Raw genomic sequence first — 18,805 nt, 5'->3', positions numbered from 1 at the left:
CATGGGTCAGTAGTGACTTGGTGCTTGCACAGGAGACTACCTTTACCTTTTAAGTAGTGTAAGTGGTGTTTCTCAACAGCTTATTGAACTGGATAGATGAATATTTTGATACAAATGGGGTTCCTGTCCACACATGAGGTCCCAGGGATCCTCATCGTTTATTTATCTCATTCGTTTATTTTATTATTTGAACTGCTCCAGTTATATACCACTCTTTAAGTTTAATCAAGCTTTCAGGGCAGTTTAATTACTTCCCAGGGATAAAACCACAACCGTAAAACAATTTGCTGAAAATGTAAGCAATCCAAATCATTAAAAAAAAAAATCCAGCCCCCAGCCGTAACAGCAGGCTGAAAGACTGCAGATATAAAATCTATTTTTCTTGACTTTTCTCGCAAATTCAAGGAGGAGAATGGTGTTTACCTGCCCCTGACATGAGAACAGCCTGAATGTCAGGTGACTACCACAGGGGCCAGTTGTGAAAAGGCCCTGCTCCTTGAAGAGGTCAGTTTCACTGCTCCCCAACACAGTATTATAAGCAAGGTCTAATCCATATATCTTTAAAGAGCAAGAAGTAGACATTCCCTCTGGTACTGCCTGTGACTAGAACTGGATGAGTCCTTAGGAGACCGGGAACTTCAACTGCTAGAGACCTCTCTCTTCCTTTGGAGGCACAAGATCCCAGGATAAAAAGGACCGTGTAAACAGAAGGGCAAGAGGAAGGGTCCGATTAACACCAATTCCTACTCGCTCATTTCTCCTATTCTTGTCCATTCTCTCTCCTCCCTCTGAGGTTTCCTCCCCTCACTATCAAAACAATTAGATTGTAAGCTCCTTAGGAGCAGAGGTTTATTTTAGGGAAATGTTTATGGAATTTATAAGTTGTTTTTCAATGCGAGGAAGGGGAAGAGTCATCTTCATTAGAGAACTCTGTAATAAAGCTCAATATTGACCCAAATAAAAGTAGTGATGGTGTCACCTTGTGGGCATAGAGAAAATAGAAGCTTATCGAGCACATATCTCACAGGATCACAAGCAGGGCTTTTTTCTGGGAAAAGAGGTGGTGGAACTCAATGGGTTGCCCTCGGAGAAAATGGTCACATGGCTGGTGGCCCCGCCCCCTGATCTCCAGGCAGAAGGGAGTTTAGATTGCCCTCCGTGCCGCTAAACTCCCCTCTGTCTGGAGATCAGGGGGCAGGGCCACCAGCCATGTGACCATTTTCAAGAGGTTCCAGAACTCCGTTCCATCGCGTTCCAGCTGAAAAAAAGCCCGATCACAAGAATCTGAAATACACCCAACAGAACAGGGTGTAGAATGAAAATCAAAAGGAATTCTACAAGTAGAGAAAGTACAATATAAAAGGTATAGAAATAAGAGTTGGGTCTAGAAAAGTCTAGTCCGGTGGCTCATAAGGAAAAAGGGTCCCAGTCACAGCCACTACTAATGAGGAAAAGCAATGATTAAAGATTTAAACGACTTAAAGCAATAATTAAAGGTTTAAAGAGAAAAATATGTCACCTCAGGACAGTTATCCTCAAGGCAGACAATGAGAAAGTTCCTTGAAAGGATCAAATGCACCAGGGGAGGAACTAATTAGCATAACTCATTAGCATAAGTCATTAGCATATGCCATGCCTCTTGCCATCGGCGGAAGTGTGTCATTAGTATAACTGATTTGCATATGCCACACACCCCTGACATCACCTATCCTGACTGTTTTGGACCCAATCCTGGCCATTCAGGACCGAAATTGGGCCCAAAATAGCAAAAAGGGGCTGAAAATGGCTGAAAAGGGACCCAAAATAGTTGGGATTGGGCTGGTGATGAGCGGGAGAGTGATCCACCACCCGTCAGAGGCCCAATCCAGGCCGAAACAGGCCCAAAATGGCTGAGAGTCCGGTGGGTGGGGCCACCTGCCATGTGACCTCTTTGGGGAACTGCTGGAACTGCGTTCCTGTGCGTTCCTCCTCAAAATGAGCCCGGAAATGCACAATTATTAGTGGAAGCATTTCAAAAACATGTATTAAAATGTAGCAGTCTCAATGTTCAGGATCCAAAGAGTTCACCAAATAATTTCAGGCATGGTAGCCTCTAGGTGGAAAAACCAGACAAGATAACAGGATATTCATGACAGAATCTCCAAGATGGTTTTAATGGTTAAATAGTAGCTACAGGGCGGCTCCAATGGGGATCAGTGCCAGCGTAGGAAGGTTAACTCTTCTCCACTGCACCCCCTTTCTCAGCTTCAAGGTAGAGTTACAAGACAAGACCCCGGCAGGAGCAGGGGATTTCCCCATTCTTAGTCTCCGTGGTCCCCCCCACTCACCTGGCTGGCGTGGGGGAAAGCATGGGGAATGGGCCTAGGAACTCCAGAGTATGCTGGAGCATGCTCCAGAGCACTTCCTTGTTGCTACCTTGTTGCGCTCTTCCTTGTTGTGCTGGGAATGATGTCATTCCTGGCGCAACAAGGAAGAGCTCCACAGCGCACAAGTTCTTCATGCGTGCACAAGGTAATTTCACACACATATGGGACCCCTGCACCCCCATGACCCCCCCTTATCCGCTATAGGGTTGTCAGGCCCCTTCTCTCCCCTGGTAGGAGACTGGGATGCTGGGTCTTATCTTCCCTCCTTCCCCTTGTCTTCACCTTGTGCTGCATGCATGCTTGTGGCTGGTGTGATGACATCACTTCCGGGAAGTGACGTTATCACGCAGGTCAAAAGCGGCCCAAGAGCGCTCCTGCTCTCACCAAAGGGCTGAATTGCCCCCTGCAGGGCCTGATTTGGCCTGAAATGGGCCTACTGCGGGCTGCAGGAGCATGCTGCGAAGCTGGAGGGGTGCCCCAGGGGCATGCCCCCCTGGCCCAGTAAGTGGGGTTGGGGGTGGGAGGTAGGCAGGAGATCCCCTGCTCCCACCTCCCCCCCCATCCCGGGCAGGGGAATGGCAAGTCTAATCCACCAGGTTGGGCTCCATGGGACCTGGCAACCCTACTTCAAGCCCCCCCCCCCAAGTTGCTATTTTCCCCACTGGGGAAAACTGAGAGGCAACACAGAGACAGCATATCTGTTTTGCAGAGGGGCTCAGTGGTAGAGCATGCTTGGCTAGCTGAAGGTTCTAGTTTGAATCCCTGGAATCTCCAGTTAAAAAGAAAAAATAGTTAGTGATGTAAACAACTTCTGCCTGAGACCCCAGATAGCCACTGTCATACTGACTTTGATAGACCAGTGGCCTGATTCAGTATAAAGCAATTTCATATATTCATGTGTTTTCCCCCATGAGACAAACAGCAGCATCGGAGGCACGTTTCAGATCCAGAAAATGGCCCGAGGAGATAGGGTTACATCCCTACCGCCACCCAATCAGAACGGGAGGCCTCTACCGCTGCTATTTTATGATAACAAATGTGTTGAGTTCATCCTGTCATGGTCCCTCTAGCATTCTTCTGGTTTGATTCTAATCCTGGTGATCCCCATCAATGAGAAACTGCCCCATCAGCTGCTGGATCAGCACCCTACAAACTGCTCGTGCCGGTGCTTATCCGCAAATGAGCCACTACTTGAGCACTGGTGGTGACATAATTGCATAGGAAAAGAAAGACACATCAAGAAGAGCTCTCCCACATTGTGCAAATTGTTTGAATGTTGCAATATACTTGGGGGGGGGGCTTACATTGACTACTTTGAGCCTTGTCATTGATGACGCTGCATACACATTTCCTCCCTAAAAGTTCCTCCATCAGACTCTTTGTTGTTTTGGAACAACAACAACAACAACAACAACAACAACAACAACATCAACAACAAGAACAACAACAACAACAACAACAACAACAACAAGAACAACAACATTCAATTTATATATTGCCCTTCAGGACAACTTAATGCCCACTCAGAGTGGTTTACAAAGTATGTTATTATTATCCCCACCACAAAACACCTTGTGAGGTGGGTGGGGCTGAGAGGGCTCCGAGAAGCTGTGACTGACCCAAGGTCACCCAGCTGGCTTCAAGTGGAGGAGTGGGGAATCAAACTCGGTTCTCCAGGTTAGAGTCTTGTGCTCTTAAGCCACTACACCAAACTGGCTCTGATGGTTTCCCAGTGTTGGCAGCAGAAGCCACAAAACAACTTCGGACACAATGGCACCTCTTTAAGAAATAAGCAATATCATTCTGGATTACACTAAATGTTCATCAGTTACATTATTTTATCCTTTGTTTCCTTTAAGGAGCTATGCTTCTCTTCACCACCGTTTTATGCTCCCAACAATCTTGTGGAGTTGGCTAAGCTGAGAGAAAGAGTGTGAGTTTCAGTGTGTGTGTGTGTGTGTGTGTGTGTGTGTGTGTGTGTGTGTGTGTGTGTGTGTGTGAGAGAGAGAGAGAGAGAGAGAGAGAGAGCTCCCCTGTCCTAAGCATTACACTGCTGTAGCTGTTGATTCATTTCCAGCAAGGCATTCATTTTCTTACAACAGTTGACCAGATACTGATGGTCGAAGCACAAACAATGCCGGGATCCCTAATCAGTTCTCCAGAAATGTATTTTACCTGCAGAAAGCAGGTGCACGAAGGGACTGGGGCCACAGCACTGGAGAATTAGCTCTTCCCGTGTACCCTTTCCCCAACCAGATATTTTCTCCCAGCTGTTTTATGCTCAGGAGAGAGAACAGACACAGGCACCATATAGGCAATTGTCTTTCCCTCCTCTTTGATTTTCAATTAGAGATGGGCACGAACCTGAATACGAACCAAAAAAACCCAAGAACCAGCCAACCAGTGGTTCATGGAAGCTCGTTTCCACAAACTTCCACGAACTGGTCTACTGGTTCGTTTGGTTCATATTAAAAGGCAGTTTAAATGGCAGTTTAAATTTCCCTGGGTATTCCCCCCCCCACCAGCTGATAGTTTAAAGGGAACTGCCTCTTGCAAGTGGCAGGAAAGGGCCCTTTAAATGATTAAACCCCATTTAAACCCCACAAACCATGAATCATGAACTGGTTCGGGAACTTGCACCAGTTCATGGGAGTTTGTGGTTCCTGGTTCGTGGAAACCCACAAACCGCATTGTTCAGTTTTTTGTGGTTCGTGTCCATCTCTAGTTTCAATTAACCTGGGAAGGGGTTCCTTTCAGATCAGGGAAATATTATGAAAGGGTTAGTTCTGATTCATATTGGCTCCTCTATAATTCCTTTTACTGATAAAATCTATGTCTGAGGATCCAGTCATGGGAATTCCCAGCATCAAATGTGCTTTGATGCTGAAAAGCTGAGCTGACAAACCTTCTCTTGTCCTTTGTGTAACCTGGGAGATTGTGGTTGTGTGGTGGAACAAATCAGCTCACACAATATCAGGGATATTATAAAGTGATCACCTGAGTTCCCCTTCTTTCTATTTACTGATCCCAGGAGTTTTGTAGCCACCGCTAGGGCTTTTAGAGGCACCTTTGATAATTTATGACAGGCAATATTATTTTCACCCTATTCAGAGCAAAGGGAAAGTTCAGAGAAAATGGGAAGAAAGAATCAGATATCTAGAGTAATCCTGGGAGAAGAGGGCAGAGTTGGAGAACCTCAAATTCTTAAAGGTGCTTCCCAGTAACCAGCTGCCATCTGCAAAGCCAGAGGGAGAAAGCAAGTTGACCAGCCCTCTTTTATTTTACTTGGCCTCACTGAAAGCCCTCTCCCCAAATACCATTTTCATCTTCATTAATATCTATATTTCCTTTTAAACGTCTTAGATCCAGAGAAGTTAGCTGTGTTAGTCTGTAGTAGCAAAATAGAAAAGAGTCCAGTAGCACCTTTAAAACTAACCAACTTTACTGTAGCGTAAGCTTTCGAGAACCACAGTTTTCTTCATCAGACAGTAAAGTTGGTTAGTCTTAAAAGTGCTACCGGACTCTTTTCTATTTTAAATGTCTGTAAGCCATCTTGGCTGGAAAATGGAATCCATGAAATAACTTTGCCAGTTGCTTTCCACCTTTGACTTATCAGAGCCAAGGTGACATGACACAGGGCCTTGTGCAGCTGTGGTGTTTAGATTGTGGAATGCCCTCCCAAGAGAATCTCACCTGACCCCTTCCCTGCTTTCCCCCTATCATTTGGTGAAGACCTGGCTATCTCAAAGACCTTCCGGTTAATCAAGTATGGACATTGAATGGTGGCTTATCCGTCTCAATAAAACTGTAGTGACGTTTTCAACTGGTATGTCAGAGTTTATTCTAATTTGTCACTAGGCATGAGTTTTTGAACTGGGTTTAATGAGGAACTTAACTGTTTCTATGAAAAAAAAGTGAGGAAGGGGCGGTAACAAACAGCAGATGAAGAAGACAATTCAGAATTTCTCTTCCTTCCTTCCTTCCTTCCTTCCTTCCTTCCTTCCTTCCTTCCTTCCTTCCTTCCTTCCTTCCTTCCTTCCTTCCTTCCTTCCTTCCTGATGGCTTGATCACTTTTACTGCTTGTCAGAAAAGAGGTATATAAATATTTTAATTCATAAATACATAAATGGCTTGTGCACTTACAAATGGAGAGCTTAAATTAAACCTTACAGTATGTTATCCACCCTGTCCAGGGTTTGTCTTATTGTTAGGGATTTTGGGTAGCTGAATATGTTTTTCTGTATGTGATTTATATATCTCTTTTTGCTGCCTTGGAGTTCTTTCAGATGGAAAGGTGAGATAAATATTTTAATAAACCATAAATGACTGAGGCAGGGGGACCCTTAGCCACTGGATTTGTGTCATTAAGACTGTCAACCAACCACTATTTTACTGATAATAGTAACATTTAGAACCAATACAGCACTTTTAAACAATTGTAATAGCTTCTCAAGTACTATCTTGCGGTAATTTTTGCACCTACTCTCTAAGGGAGTTTAGTTTTGTATTATTTTAAGAGGTCACTTGTGCACACAAGCTCTCTATTAGTGTCTTAAAAGATAACCAGAACTGGAATCTCAAAACCCACTACTTCCCAGATTCTCAGAGCAATCCTAAAAAGATTTACACCCTTCTAAGTCCATTGACTCCATTTAGAATTGCTCTGTAATTCCCAAATTCTGTCAGGCTTCCCCCATGGCCTATCAAATGCCATTCTAGTCTGGCTCCACCTTTGAACCACAAAAGTTCCACCTCTAACTCTCAGCTGGGTTCTTTGGAAAGCAACAGTTGGCAACATTTTATGTGATGAAAACCAGATAAACGTGTGCAATCTCCTCATACTGGATCCCAGAGATGAGGGATCTAGCGTACCTCTGGGCTCCCAAAACTCTAAAACGAGGGAGTCAGCCCAGAGGACAAGTTGGAATAAAATCGGTGTTCTGTTGTTTGACTGTACAGTTTTAAGGTTTTCCTAGCTCTCCTAGATTGCTCTTCTACAAATGAATATTCCAATGTATTTCTGATCATGTCTCCTGTTCCCATAACACAATATGAAACCCTGACTTGGAAATAGATCTGCCACCGTCTTATATTAAAATGCAATGCTTTTTATTCCCTGTATGGTTATGGCTTTGCTTGGAATCACTGTCAAAAAAGGGGAGTTGTTAAGAGTGGAAGAGACACTGTGTGACAGAAGTATACCCTACATAATTTCCATTAAGGAACTGCCAGCTGTTATCAGCTACTTCCCAGTCTGAACAAAACATCCATCAGCTCTATAAAAAGAAAGAAGGAGAGAGAGGGCAAGGATTGTACTTGGCTGATCTCCATTTCAAAGGAAAGGCTATGATGGACATTCGGGAGCTAGACGAACAGGTAAGCCCGTATTGGGCTTCTGTTATTTGGGGTCTTCTTAATATCCATCAATTTCTGTGTTTCCAAACAGCAATATATGATGCTCATGAGGAATTGAAATAGAATTTTTCAGCATTTCACAATGTTCAGATCTCAAAATCCAGATGTTGATATCAAGAACTCTCAAAATTTGCCATTTCCATTATAGAACCAAATGAATGGACTGGGACTAAGGGAATGAATAAAGTTAATGTAAAATTTACTAAATTCTACTGTTAGATTTGGGTATGTACTCGGATATGTACTGCAAAATCTTTGGAAGTCAGGTTTTGAATTGCAAATTTGTGTCGAATATTCACAGATCCCAAGAGTTCGTGGCGAATGTTCGACCTCAGTATATGCAGGGGAGAATTTGACGGGGCAAACTTGTCTCTGCTCTGTACCCACATTTTTTTCTGTACTGAAATGAGGAATCACTGTGACACATCTTATATTTTATAGAAACTTTTTTACTTCTCATATTTCCAGATTTCTCCCAAGTTACAAGCTCAACATTCACTTTGAAATTTTGCACGATACAGATTTCTGGCTGCACAGTTCTGTCCTCTTCAAACCATCTTTTTGGAGAGGATTAAACTACCGCTGATTCTTTCCTTGCACCAGGATAAGAATTGAGGGAATGGGTATCTCTTAATCTCTTGCACATTTCAGGAATATTGAAGGTGTTCAATCATGCCAAGGCACAAGACGGAGAAGCAGGGTTTGGATATCTGAAGGAACATCTCCTGGATATTCTTTGAGCAGATACAAAGGCTTTTGGCTTGGGCCTGAATGGTAGCAGTAGTGTAACAAAACAACAGAAATCAGTTTTGGAAAATTTCAAACCCAAACCAATGTTAGAACTCCATAGGAAAAGGAAGTTTGTGAAAAGCGACCTGGTGGGGGAGGGACTAATTTCCAACAGCTTTCATTTTTGGAAGGAATTTTAAATGGTTTTGCTAACATTACAATCTCAGCAATAGGAAACCATGCCAACAGCAATCTCTGTGATGTAGTTTATAATGGTGAATGGCATCGGGGCATGCCCAGCACAGAAGCTATGCTGCCAGCCGGGCCATCCCAGGACTCGCAGGGTGAAGGCTGTTAGAAGGAAGCAGCCATGTGGGAACTCTTCTGCATCCTGATCATGACACACACAGGATAAAGAATCCTGGCCTAATCCCACCCTTCCCCATAGCCATACAATGGATGATTGTGGACATATTGACATTGCACTGTTAAAATGTCATAGCCTCTTTATCACACTCCTCACAATGAAGGAAGTCAAGCAGCAAAACCAGTTTAAAATGTCCACTTATTTACAATGAGATAGAAATATAAATCAGGCTGAAACAATGCGATTTATTTACCATTTATAATGTAAAACTTGGCAAATTCTCTTTCTTTCTTTCTTTCTTTCTTTCTTTCTTTCTTTCTTTCTTTCTTTCTTTCTTTCTTTCTTTCTTTCTTTCTTTCTTTCTTTCTTTCTTTCTTTCTTTCTTTCTTTCTTTCTTTCTTTCTTTCTTTCTTTCTTCATCTTCCTCTATTTTGCACTATTCTGTTTGACTTGTTGTTCCAAATAATTTGTACATTACATAAATAAAAAAGGAGTTAAAAATATCCCCCACCCTCAGAAACTAATGAGAACTGGAAACGTGTCTTTAAGTAATAAGATGACTAGTGTTTATATATATAATTGCTATATTTGCTTGATGAACAGGTTTCCACATGTCTACTTTTACAAAATATTTGGATATGTATATATTTGCAACCATTTCTCAGCCCCTGCTCTGGCAAGTCTCATTTAGAATGGCCACTCCTTGGCTGATCAGCCCTGGGAATATGGGGGTGGGGCGAGGGGTTGGCATTGTGAGACACTCTAGGAATCCCACAAATCTCCATGGTTTTACCATAAAGATTAGCATCACATGATGCTGGTTTCTCCCAGTTTGTTCTTGCTGCTGTAGTTGGAGGCTGGAAGTGGACGGCTGTCCATGATAGTGGGCAACTTGGCAACAAATACCCATCATTATAGATGATGCTTACTCAGACATCTTCAGGAAGGAGCTGTGGCTTGATGGTCAAGCATCTGCTCTGACTGCGAAAGGTCCCAGGTTCCATCCTCAGCGCAGGTAGTACGTGATGTGTAGGGTCTTTACCAGGGAGCTGCTGCCAGACAGGGTAGACAATACTGACCTTGATAGACCAAGGGTCTGAGTGAAGATGAGACAGGTTCATGTGTTATATTTTTGTACTGGCAAAATGCGGGGTGGGGGGGGGAGGGGGGAGAGATTTGGATCAAGTAACATCAATGCACAAATCATATAAATACAATCTCTTTTTGCAGCGTGTCTGACAATTTTCTGCTCCAGAGAATCAGTCTTGAATAATTCACATTTCCCCTAAAGCACCATGAAGACAATTGTGCTCCTTATTCTGGTCTTTAGTGTGCCACCTTGCATTCATGGTGAGTGTTCTTCACTCTAGCTTTGAGAGTTGTCTTCAGGTTTTGGCGTGGGTTTCCTGGGCAACAGACCATAACCGTGGTTTCAACTGTAGCCTTCCAATTGCCTTTTGGATATTTGTGAAGCCAAAGCCATCAGTCACTCAATCTATTATGAGCCCATGCCTGACTGGTCCTTGATGGGGCCGAATTTCAACCTACATCCCCTATTCTAGCCATAATGCCAAAATTCACTAACATTCTCTCCATTCCCTTCTCCCTTTTTCCAGGAGACAACAGTGCTATAGAATGTACTCAGTGTAATCTTGGGGATTCTTGCCTCCATAAAATGAATTGTGCTGATGCAGGAATGATATGTGTTTCTCTAGAGGTGGTCAACACATTTGGTAGGTTCAAAGGATTATACATTTGCTGACATTCCTGGTATGGTATAGAAGTTGTTCAGCTTGGATGAGTGGAACAGATGTTCAGTCGTAACACTCACTGGGTGAATTGAGCAAATTGATATTTCTAAGTCTAACCTTCCTCACAGTATTGTTGTGAGGCTAAAATGGGGCCGTTTCCATATGGCTTACCTTGTTTCGGAAAACAACGACAACTCACACGAAATCATGTGAGAAGATGTGATAACAGTGTCTTCTTGTGCGATTTCACGTGAGATTTCGCTGTTTTCCGGAACAAGGTAAGCCATGTGGAAACGGCCGGGGATAGACCAATAATGACCAAATTGCAAGAGAACTGCTCATGTGCTATGAGAACTAGTTAAGTAACGAAAGGCCCAATGAACCCAAAGTACCTGCCCTCAGGGGAGATTCACTGTATGAGCCACTGTCAGGGACTCACACTGAGGGTGGGCATCACCCAAGAAGAGAGATTCATTTTCATAGAATCTTAGAATCATACGGTTGGAAGGGACCTCTAGGGTCATCTAGTCCAGACCCCCCTGCCCACTCCCCCAACTGCCCCACTCCCCCCCACTGCCCCACTCCCCCCAACTGCCCCAGTGATGCCTGCTCCATGCCCAGAAGATGGTGAAACACCTCCAGGATCCCTAGCCAAACTAGCCTGTGAAAAACCGCCACCTGACCCCAAACCCTGGGCATGTAAGAAGGACAACGAAAACCAAGCATTGATGCAACCCCTTCTGCCCTCCCCTTCACGATCTGCCCTCCCCCTCACAATCTCCCTTCTATAAAGTAACCCTTTTCAGGAGAAGACAAGCAAATCCAATTTTGATTCACAAATAGAAAAAGGTACCTTCCCTATCACAGATTGGGGAAACGTTCTTCCTATCTACAGTCTTCCTATACACCCTAACCTATATCTCTCTGCACGAACTAACAACTGAATGATTCCTGTCTGTTTGCAAAGGATCCACCCCATCCCAAAGCTAATAGGAAGAATGAAATCTCTCAAACAAAAACCATTTCACTGGAACTTGCTTGTAAAAATGTAAATTTCTGTTCCACTACTTTGAATTTTATAGCATTTTCAAACATGGATATGGTAGGACTTTTCAAAAACAAACAACCCACTTCTCCCTAAAAAGAAAAAATGCAGATGTAAAGCTTTACATATTGAAAGTTAACAATACAACACATTTCTCCACAATTTTAAGGGTCCCTCGACACTGGGTTTTCAAATCAGAACGTGCAAGCGTAGACAACTGACTTTAGAAAACAACTGCAAATAATAATAATAATAATAACATTCGATTTATATACCGCCCTTCAGGACAACTTAATGCCCACTCAGAGCAGTTTACAAAGTATGTTATTATTACCCCACAACAATCACCCTGTGAGGTGGGTGGGGCTGAGAGAGCTCCAGAGAGCCGTGACTAGCCCAAGGTCACCCAGCTGGCTTCAAGCGGAGGAGCGGGGAATCAAACCCGGCTCTCCAGATTAGAGTCCTGCTGCTCTTAAGTGACTAGCCCAAGGTCACCCAGCTGGCTTCGTGGAGGAGTGGGGAATCAAACCCGGCTCTCCAGATTAGAGTCCCGTGCTCTTAACCACTACACCAAACTGGCTCCAAATCTCAGGGAGGAGATAATAATATTTGGTTTTCCTCTCCCTCAGAGGGAGATGTCAGTGGGACCTATAAAGGATGCATCGCTCCAAGTTCCTGTATGCCATTAGTCCTCACAATGAGTGTCACAGCTGAAATGCAAGTTCGGAGCAACATGGCCTGTTGTGCGACAAGTGGCTGTAACGACAATCTGACTCTAAGTGGTGGGTATTGACTGAGTTTAATGGGTCTGTTTCTGAGGACAAAGGGATGGCAGGACACGATCACTTGTCTGGAGTTCACAAAGCAACGAACTGTGCCCTTGAGCATGCAGCGGGTCTTGAACTTGTAACTTGAGAGATGTCAGGCAGGAACCAAGTCTGTGTACTACCATCTGCCTGTAGCTGAAGGGTGGAACTGCATGGAGACCACAGCAAGGATTTAAAATGTACACAGCAAGCTTGCCCACTGGCTTAAGCCATCATGGCTGAACGTAAAGATTTTTTTGTATTTGTGGGCATCTTAGAGTCTCTCTACACAAGACATCTTACATGGGGATGCCCAAGTGAATTACTTTCTGTGTGGTCTTATATTCAAATGTACTCTGTCTCCCTAGCAGTGCATGAGTATCCACAATGGGAGAACAAGTGTAAGAACTCTCACTTGAGCATCCCCATGTAAGAGTCTCTCTACATGAGACGAATTACACGGGGGCACTTAAGTGAAGGGAAGCGCAATGTTATCTGGGAAGTCGAGTTTTAAAACAAAGATTGGAAGGCTCTGTCAGTTTTACCTCTCTAAAGCCTGCAGGATTGCTCCTCAGAGGGTTGGTTTATTTCCTCTTCACCTCTCCAAAGGGGAGGAGAAATTGACAGAGGCTTCAGGGAGGCAATGATGAAATAAACAAACCCTCTGAGGAGTGATCTTTGCTAGCTCTAGAGAGGTGAAACTGACAGAGCCTTTGGCTCTGTCTTTTTAACTATCCTTCCCAGCTCACAGGCTAATGAGCCCCGTGGCGCAGAGTGGTAAGCTGCAGTACTGCAGTCCAAGCTCTGCTCATGACCTGAGTTGGATCCCGGTGGAAGCTGGGTTCATGTAGCCAGCTCAAGGTAGACTCAGCCTTCTATCGTTCCGAGGTCGGTAAAATGAGTACCCAGTTTCCTGGGGGTAAAGCGTAGATGACTGGGGAAGGCAATGGCAAACCACCCCATAAAAAGTCTGCCAAGAAAACGTCATGATGTGACGTACCCCCATGGGCTTGCACAGGGGACTACCTTTACCTTTACCTTCACCCAGCTAACATTGTGTGTCCTTTCACTTGAGTGACCCCATGTAATTCGACTCATGTAGAGAGACTCTAAGATGTCTTCTGTAGAGAGACTCTTTAATCTAAATCTACTTCCCTGACCCCAGATCCTTGCGGGAGCAGGTTTCCCCTCAACAGCAAATTCTAGTCCATTTGCTTTCTCATTTAGAATGCAGTAGGAGCCATTCTGGCCCTCATTTATCTACATATCCTAGTCTTTGAGTCATTCTAGAGTATGACAAAGAGACCGGATGTGGAAACTGGCCAGTACTGGGACATGTGAGAAGTATTTTGTTTGGCTCCAATATCCTGAGGTCTGTCCTTGGCCATCGCACACATGAAAACTGCCTCTGATTGTCTTGCAGTGCCTCCAAGCAGTTCTTGGAAGAATGGGGTGTATTGTCCAGCCTGTGAGAACTTGAACAAGAGCCTGTGCGTAGCCCAAGTTGATGTTCCTTGCACAGGAGCTGAAGAGATGTGCATTACCCTCGAGGGAGTATCTATTGGTATTTTTTCAGACCCTATATATGGAGCCAAGTTACACCAGGATCATTCCTAGGGTTGTGATAAGAGCCCTTATAACTCATGCAGTGACCCACTCTCTTATTGGTCATTTGGGGCAAGGGGGAGCAGAGAAAGGAGGATGAAGTGGAGGAGCTGGGAGAATCTCTTATCTGGGCCATTTTCACACGTCTTACCTGCCGCTGGAACATCGCACAAAACACCCAGAAGACAGCGTCTTCTTGCGCAAAATCACGGCAGGAAGATGCAATTTCGCACAAAACTCCTGGATCACAGCGTCTTCCTGGCATGATTTCACACGAGAAGACACTTTCTTCTGGGTGTTTTGCGCAATGTTCTAGTGGCAGGTAAGATGTGTGAAAACAGCCCTGCTCTATCTAATAAATGGGAGCAGGGACTCGAGGGAGGTAGAAAAATCCCAGTACCATCTTTGAACCATTTGGCACTTAACATCTCTGTCACACAGTCGCCTTAATTTATTTATTTATTTATTTATTTGTTTGTTTGTTTATTTATTTATAGAATGTATCTTTTACCTTTCTGCCCAATCATAGCCATCAAAGTGGATAACCATTAAAAATGGAACACGTTGCTGCTTTCTGCTGCTACCCAAGAAGTGGGGTATTAGAAGCCCTAAAGAGCATTTTGTCCAATGTTCAAGGTTCATCTTACGCTCTTATTGGGATGGTTCTATGATTGCCAGCACAGGCAGCAACCCCCAAGAAGAATTTGGGGGGCAGGGTCAAGAGTTTGGGGCAAATCCTGGACTGTTGCCCTTGAGGTAATGACATCACGTCTGGTTTTTCACCAGAAGTGACGTTGCACACTGGCACACCCCAATTTTTCACCCACTGGCCTTCGAAATGCCAGCAGGGAACCAGGGTGTGCAGTGGAATGTCTCTTGCTATAGTCTGCTTCAATGGTTCACAAATTCCATTGTATTACTTGCCAAAAGGGATGTTTTGTGCAGTCCCCTTATTTTGCTCCTCTGGTTAATTTTTCTCCACAGCGAAATCACATCACAACTTCTCTATGATGGGCTGTGCTACTCCCAGTGCCTGCGGCCTGAGAGAGAATGACCTCATGTCTTTTGGAGGTGATGTCTACAAGCTGACCCGGAATGCAACTTGCAAAAACAGGGGAAACGTAGTTGCCCTGCCCTCTCTTTCCGTCATCATCTTTCAAGTCATTGTCGGGCTCCTCGTAGCAAATGTCCTCTTTTGTCTGAGCCTCCCTGAATGTACCTCCTCATCTTTGTAACAGTCTGGGTGAAAGCACAATTATCTGTGAAATCTTCAGAATTTTAAGGCTTTTTTCTTTAAAAGATTTCAAAGAAAATGGAAGGAGATTTCAGCATAATCTGGACCCCCATGTTTGTTAACACACAGGCAGAGAGAGAGAGAGAGAGAGAGAGAGAGAGAGAGAGAGAGAGAGAGATCCCCATGCTGGCTTAGCAAAGACTTTCTCCCACTCTGCTACCTTTCCTGTTCTCCTTTGCATTCCCGGAAAATCTCAGGGCCCAGCTACTAGCTTTTCCACCACAAGCTACTGTCCTTGTGGCTCTCAGGTAGAAAGCACTTCCTCCAAAGTGTGGACTTGGGTCCTTTTGCCCACCATTTTGGCCTGGCCTGAACGGACTGTACTTCATAAATATAACTTTTTTGATGCTTTCAGTGATGGTATTTTCAACAGCACAATAGGAAGCAACAGGCACTATATTTATTTACTTGATTTATACCCTGCTTTCTCCCCAACGGGGACCCAAAGCAGCATATACGGTTATTGTCTTCCCCATTTTGTTTTATGCAACCCTCTGATGTAAGACCCTCTGTGAAGTTAAAGTGATCTGCTCTTCATCTATGCCTCACCCATAGATTATCCTAGGCCTGGTCTCTGAGCAAAGATGGGATGCAAATGAAACAAATAAAAGCAGCATTCTCTTTGGAAACAATTTATTTGGAGTGTCTTCTTATAACGGGGATTTACTCATGCCAATTTGTAATGGATCTGCTTGAATTTTTTATTTGCTGATGATTGTTATTATCTATCAGGTTTCTGTAGATTGTTTGGTCCTTGTTTGGCAATATGATGAAATAAAGACTGACTGGCTTGAACCTTAGACGGAACATGCCACTGAATAGACAAAGTAACTTCTAATTATTATTTTCTCCTCGAAGGTTCCAAATAGATCAAATGCAAAATTAGGTTTATTATTTCTGGGCTCTCAAAGATCAGGTTATATACAATTTGGGCTACATATGTGATCACCAGTTATTCATAGGTTCGAGAATTCTGACTCTGTCAGAGTAAAATGGTGGATTGGCTAGACATAGGGATTGCAAACCTCTGCTGTTAGAATAGCTATTAAGTCTGAAATCCATTTTTTAAAAGATTGCATAAAATCACAGGACATACCCGCGTAAGCATCCTGAGCTTAATACATCTCTGTTTCCTGGCTCCTCCTCTTCCTAAAGCTGTACTAGAAGGGAGTTAGTGAACGAAACTGGTCTGTGATGGTATGGTTGGTGGGTCTGAGGAATGCTATCCATATGAAACAGCAAAAAACGTAAAGACAAATAATCCATTGCAGAAATATATTTATGGAACCATCTTAAGCACGTTTACTCAGAAGTAAGCCCCACATTATTCAGTTCTTAGTCAAACAGACTTAACGTAAGTCAGGAGTCCCCAACCTTTTTGAGTCCACGGGCACCTTTGGAATTATGATATAAGGTGGTAGGCGCAGCCACAAAACGGCTGCCACAGGAGCAGGGGGAGCCATCCTCAAAATGGCTGCTGCAGAGGGTGGAGTCAATTATAGACTTAGCTAAGAAACTCTCAGCTGACAGGGATCTAGCACACTTATGCAAAAAGAAATTATCCGGCTCCTTCTTTACATGAGCCCTTCTCCCATTGACAGTTAGTGCTGAAGGGCTGGTGTCGAGAGATCCTTGTGATAAGAAAGATCTTCTAGTCAGATTTTGACAGGAGCATGAATGATTTTGTAAACTGAACAAAATTTGATGATAGTGTCAATCTCCAAATTACAAAAATATAAATTATAAAAAAAAATTATAAAAATCCTGAGAAGATTTAGAGAGAGAGAGAGAGAGAGAGAGAGAGAGAGAGAGAGAGAGAGAGAGAGAGGAAATCCAAGGGAAAAGAGAAAAATAAAACAAAGAGAAAACCAAAATGATTGAGGAAAGGGGCCTAAGTAGGCCTACCTCCACACAACCATCTCCTTTTACAGCGGGTGGCCACAGCCTAGATTGTTCTGGAATGTTGAGCAATAAACCAGTTTTTTAAAAAAATTCTACCGTCCATTGCCAGTCAGTTAAACCATAAACTGAAAACGGAAAGCAGACCAAAGGTTCTAATGCCACCCAGTGTATTCTGTGAGATAACCATGGGAGACTAGATCCAATACTACCTTGTGTTACATGGCAGAAGAAGGACTTTACAGTTGATCTTCAAAACATTTACAGGATCCTAAGCAAGTCTTGGGGGGGGGACCCATTAAAAATAAATTAGGCATTTCAAAAACAATTCGCAGGACAATATGAAAAATGCTATGTCACATCGATTGCGCAGGAAACTGTTGGTATTTTTAGTTGCTAGGAGTGAAAGGTCGAGGGGAGAATATAGGGTTGCCAATCTCCAGGTAGGGCTTGGTGTTCTCTCAAAACTACATTTGATCTCCAGATTCTCCTAGAGAAAATGGCAGTTTGGGGGATCGACTCTATACCTTCACAGTCCCTTAAGTCTTTCCTCCCCAGGCACTACCCCCCCCCCCAAAATGTCCAGAAATTTCCTAATTCAGAATCAGCAACCATTGCAGTATGCTCACATGAAGTTAGGGCTAGAGAATCATTGCCTGGGATATTTTTACTTTGCACTGTGAAAACTAAAATAGTAAAACAATAGGTCAGACACTAAACCCATCTCACCACCTGTTTACTAGAAATGACTCTCAGTTGGAAGTGAATGTAATATAGGTAGGGTTACCAACCTCCAGGTGGTGGCTGGAGATCTCTCGGAATTAGAACTGATCTCCAGGCCACAGAGATCAATTCACCTGGAGAAAATGGCTGCTTCAGAGGGTTGGCTCTATGGCATTGTACCCTGTGGGGGTCCACCCCCCAAATCTCCAGAAATTTCCAAACCTGGAGCCGGCAACTCTAAATATAGGCTTTGTGACTAGAAAGTTGCCTTTGGTCAGTCACAATGTCACTGCAGAACAGAAATACAGTTAATTTGAATGGGCTTCAAAAATAGGTTGTTCCTTTCTGGTTGCCTCCGGAGAAATCCCTCTCTTTTTCTGAAGAATTCTTCCCCTTTTCCCTAACAAAATCACCACATACAAAATCCATGCCCCATGAGCCAACTGATGAAATAGTCTACAATTAATGGTCACATGGTTCCCTAAACATGACTTGAGTATTCCTCCTTTCCCTCCTGTGCAACTACAACTCCCAGAAAGCCTTTCTTAAGCCACCTTGAATGAATAAAGCTGCCTTAAGCTATATTAGCCCTGACCAGGATAGCCCAGGCAAGCCCAATCTCATCAGATCTCAGAAGCTAAGCAGGGTCAGCCTTGGTTAGTAATTGGATGGGAGACCCCCAACGAAGACCAGCCTACAGAGGCAGGCAATGGCAAACCACAGCCCGGAAAACCCCCAACAACCAATGGCAAACCACCTCTGTTAGTCTGTTGCCTAGAAAACCGCAGCAAAGGTTGCCATAAGT

The 18,805-nt window shown here is 43.8% G+C and overlaps 1 protein-coding gene across 1 annotated transcript; it reads left to right on the top strand.

Moving 5' to 3' along the window:
- Positions 1–10,505: 10,505 nt before the first annotated feature.
- Positions 10,506–15,338, top strand: LOC129342801 (phospholipase A2 inhibitor and Ly6/PLAUR domain-containing protein-like). Its single transcript, XM_054998695.1, has 4 exons — positions 10,506–10,610; positions 12,303–12,455; positions 13,903–14,043; positions 15,069–15,338. Exons 1-4 carry the CDS (start codon positions 10,553–10,555, stop codon positions 15,317–15,319), a joined length of 603 nt encoding a protein of 200 aa, XP_054854670.1. The 5' UTR covers positions 10,506–10,552; the 3' UTR covers positions 15,320–15,338.
- The last annotated feature ends 3,467 nt before the right edge of the window (positions 15,339–18,805 follow it).

Source organism: Eublepharis macularius, chromosome 15 (assembly GCF_028583425.1).
Source record: "Eublepharis macularius isolate TG4126 chromosome 15, MPM_Emac_v1.0, whole genome shotgun sequence".
Lineage (NCBI taxonomy): Eukaryota > Metazoa > Chordata > Lepidosauria > Squamata > Eublepharidae > Eublepharis > Eublepharis macularius.
This window is presented reverse-complemented; position numbering and strand designations above follow the sequence as displayed.

Bases quoted from the DNA above. Each gene is read 5' to 3' on its own strand.
- LOC129342801 (XM_054998695.1), top strand. From the start codon at position 10,553: ATGAATTGTGCTGATGCAGGAATGATATGTGTTTCTCTAGAGGTGGTC. The intron at 10,611-12,302 runs GTAGGTTCAAAG...CCTCTCCCTCAG, and splicing joins AGAGGTGGTCAACACATTTG to AGGGAGATGTCAGTGGGACC. The intron at 14,044-15,068 runs GTATTTTTTCAG...TTTTCTCCACAG, and splicing joins CCTCGAGGGAGTATCTATTG to CGAAATCACATCACAACTTC.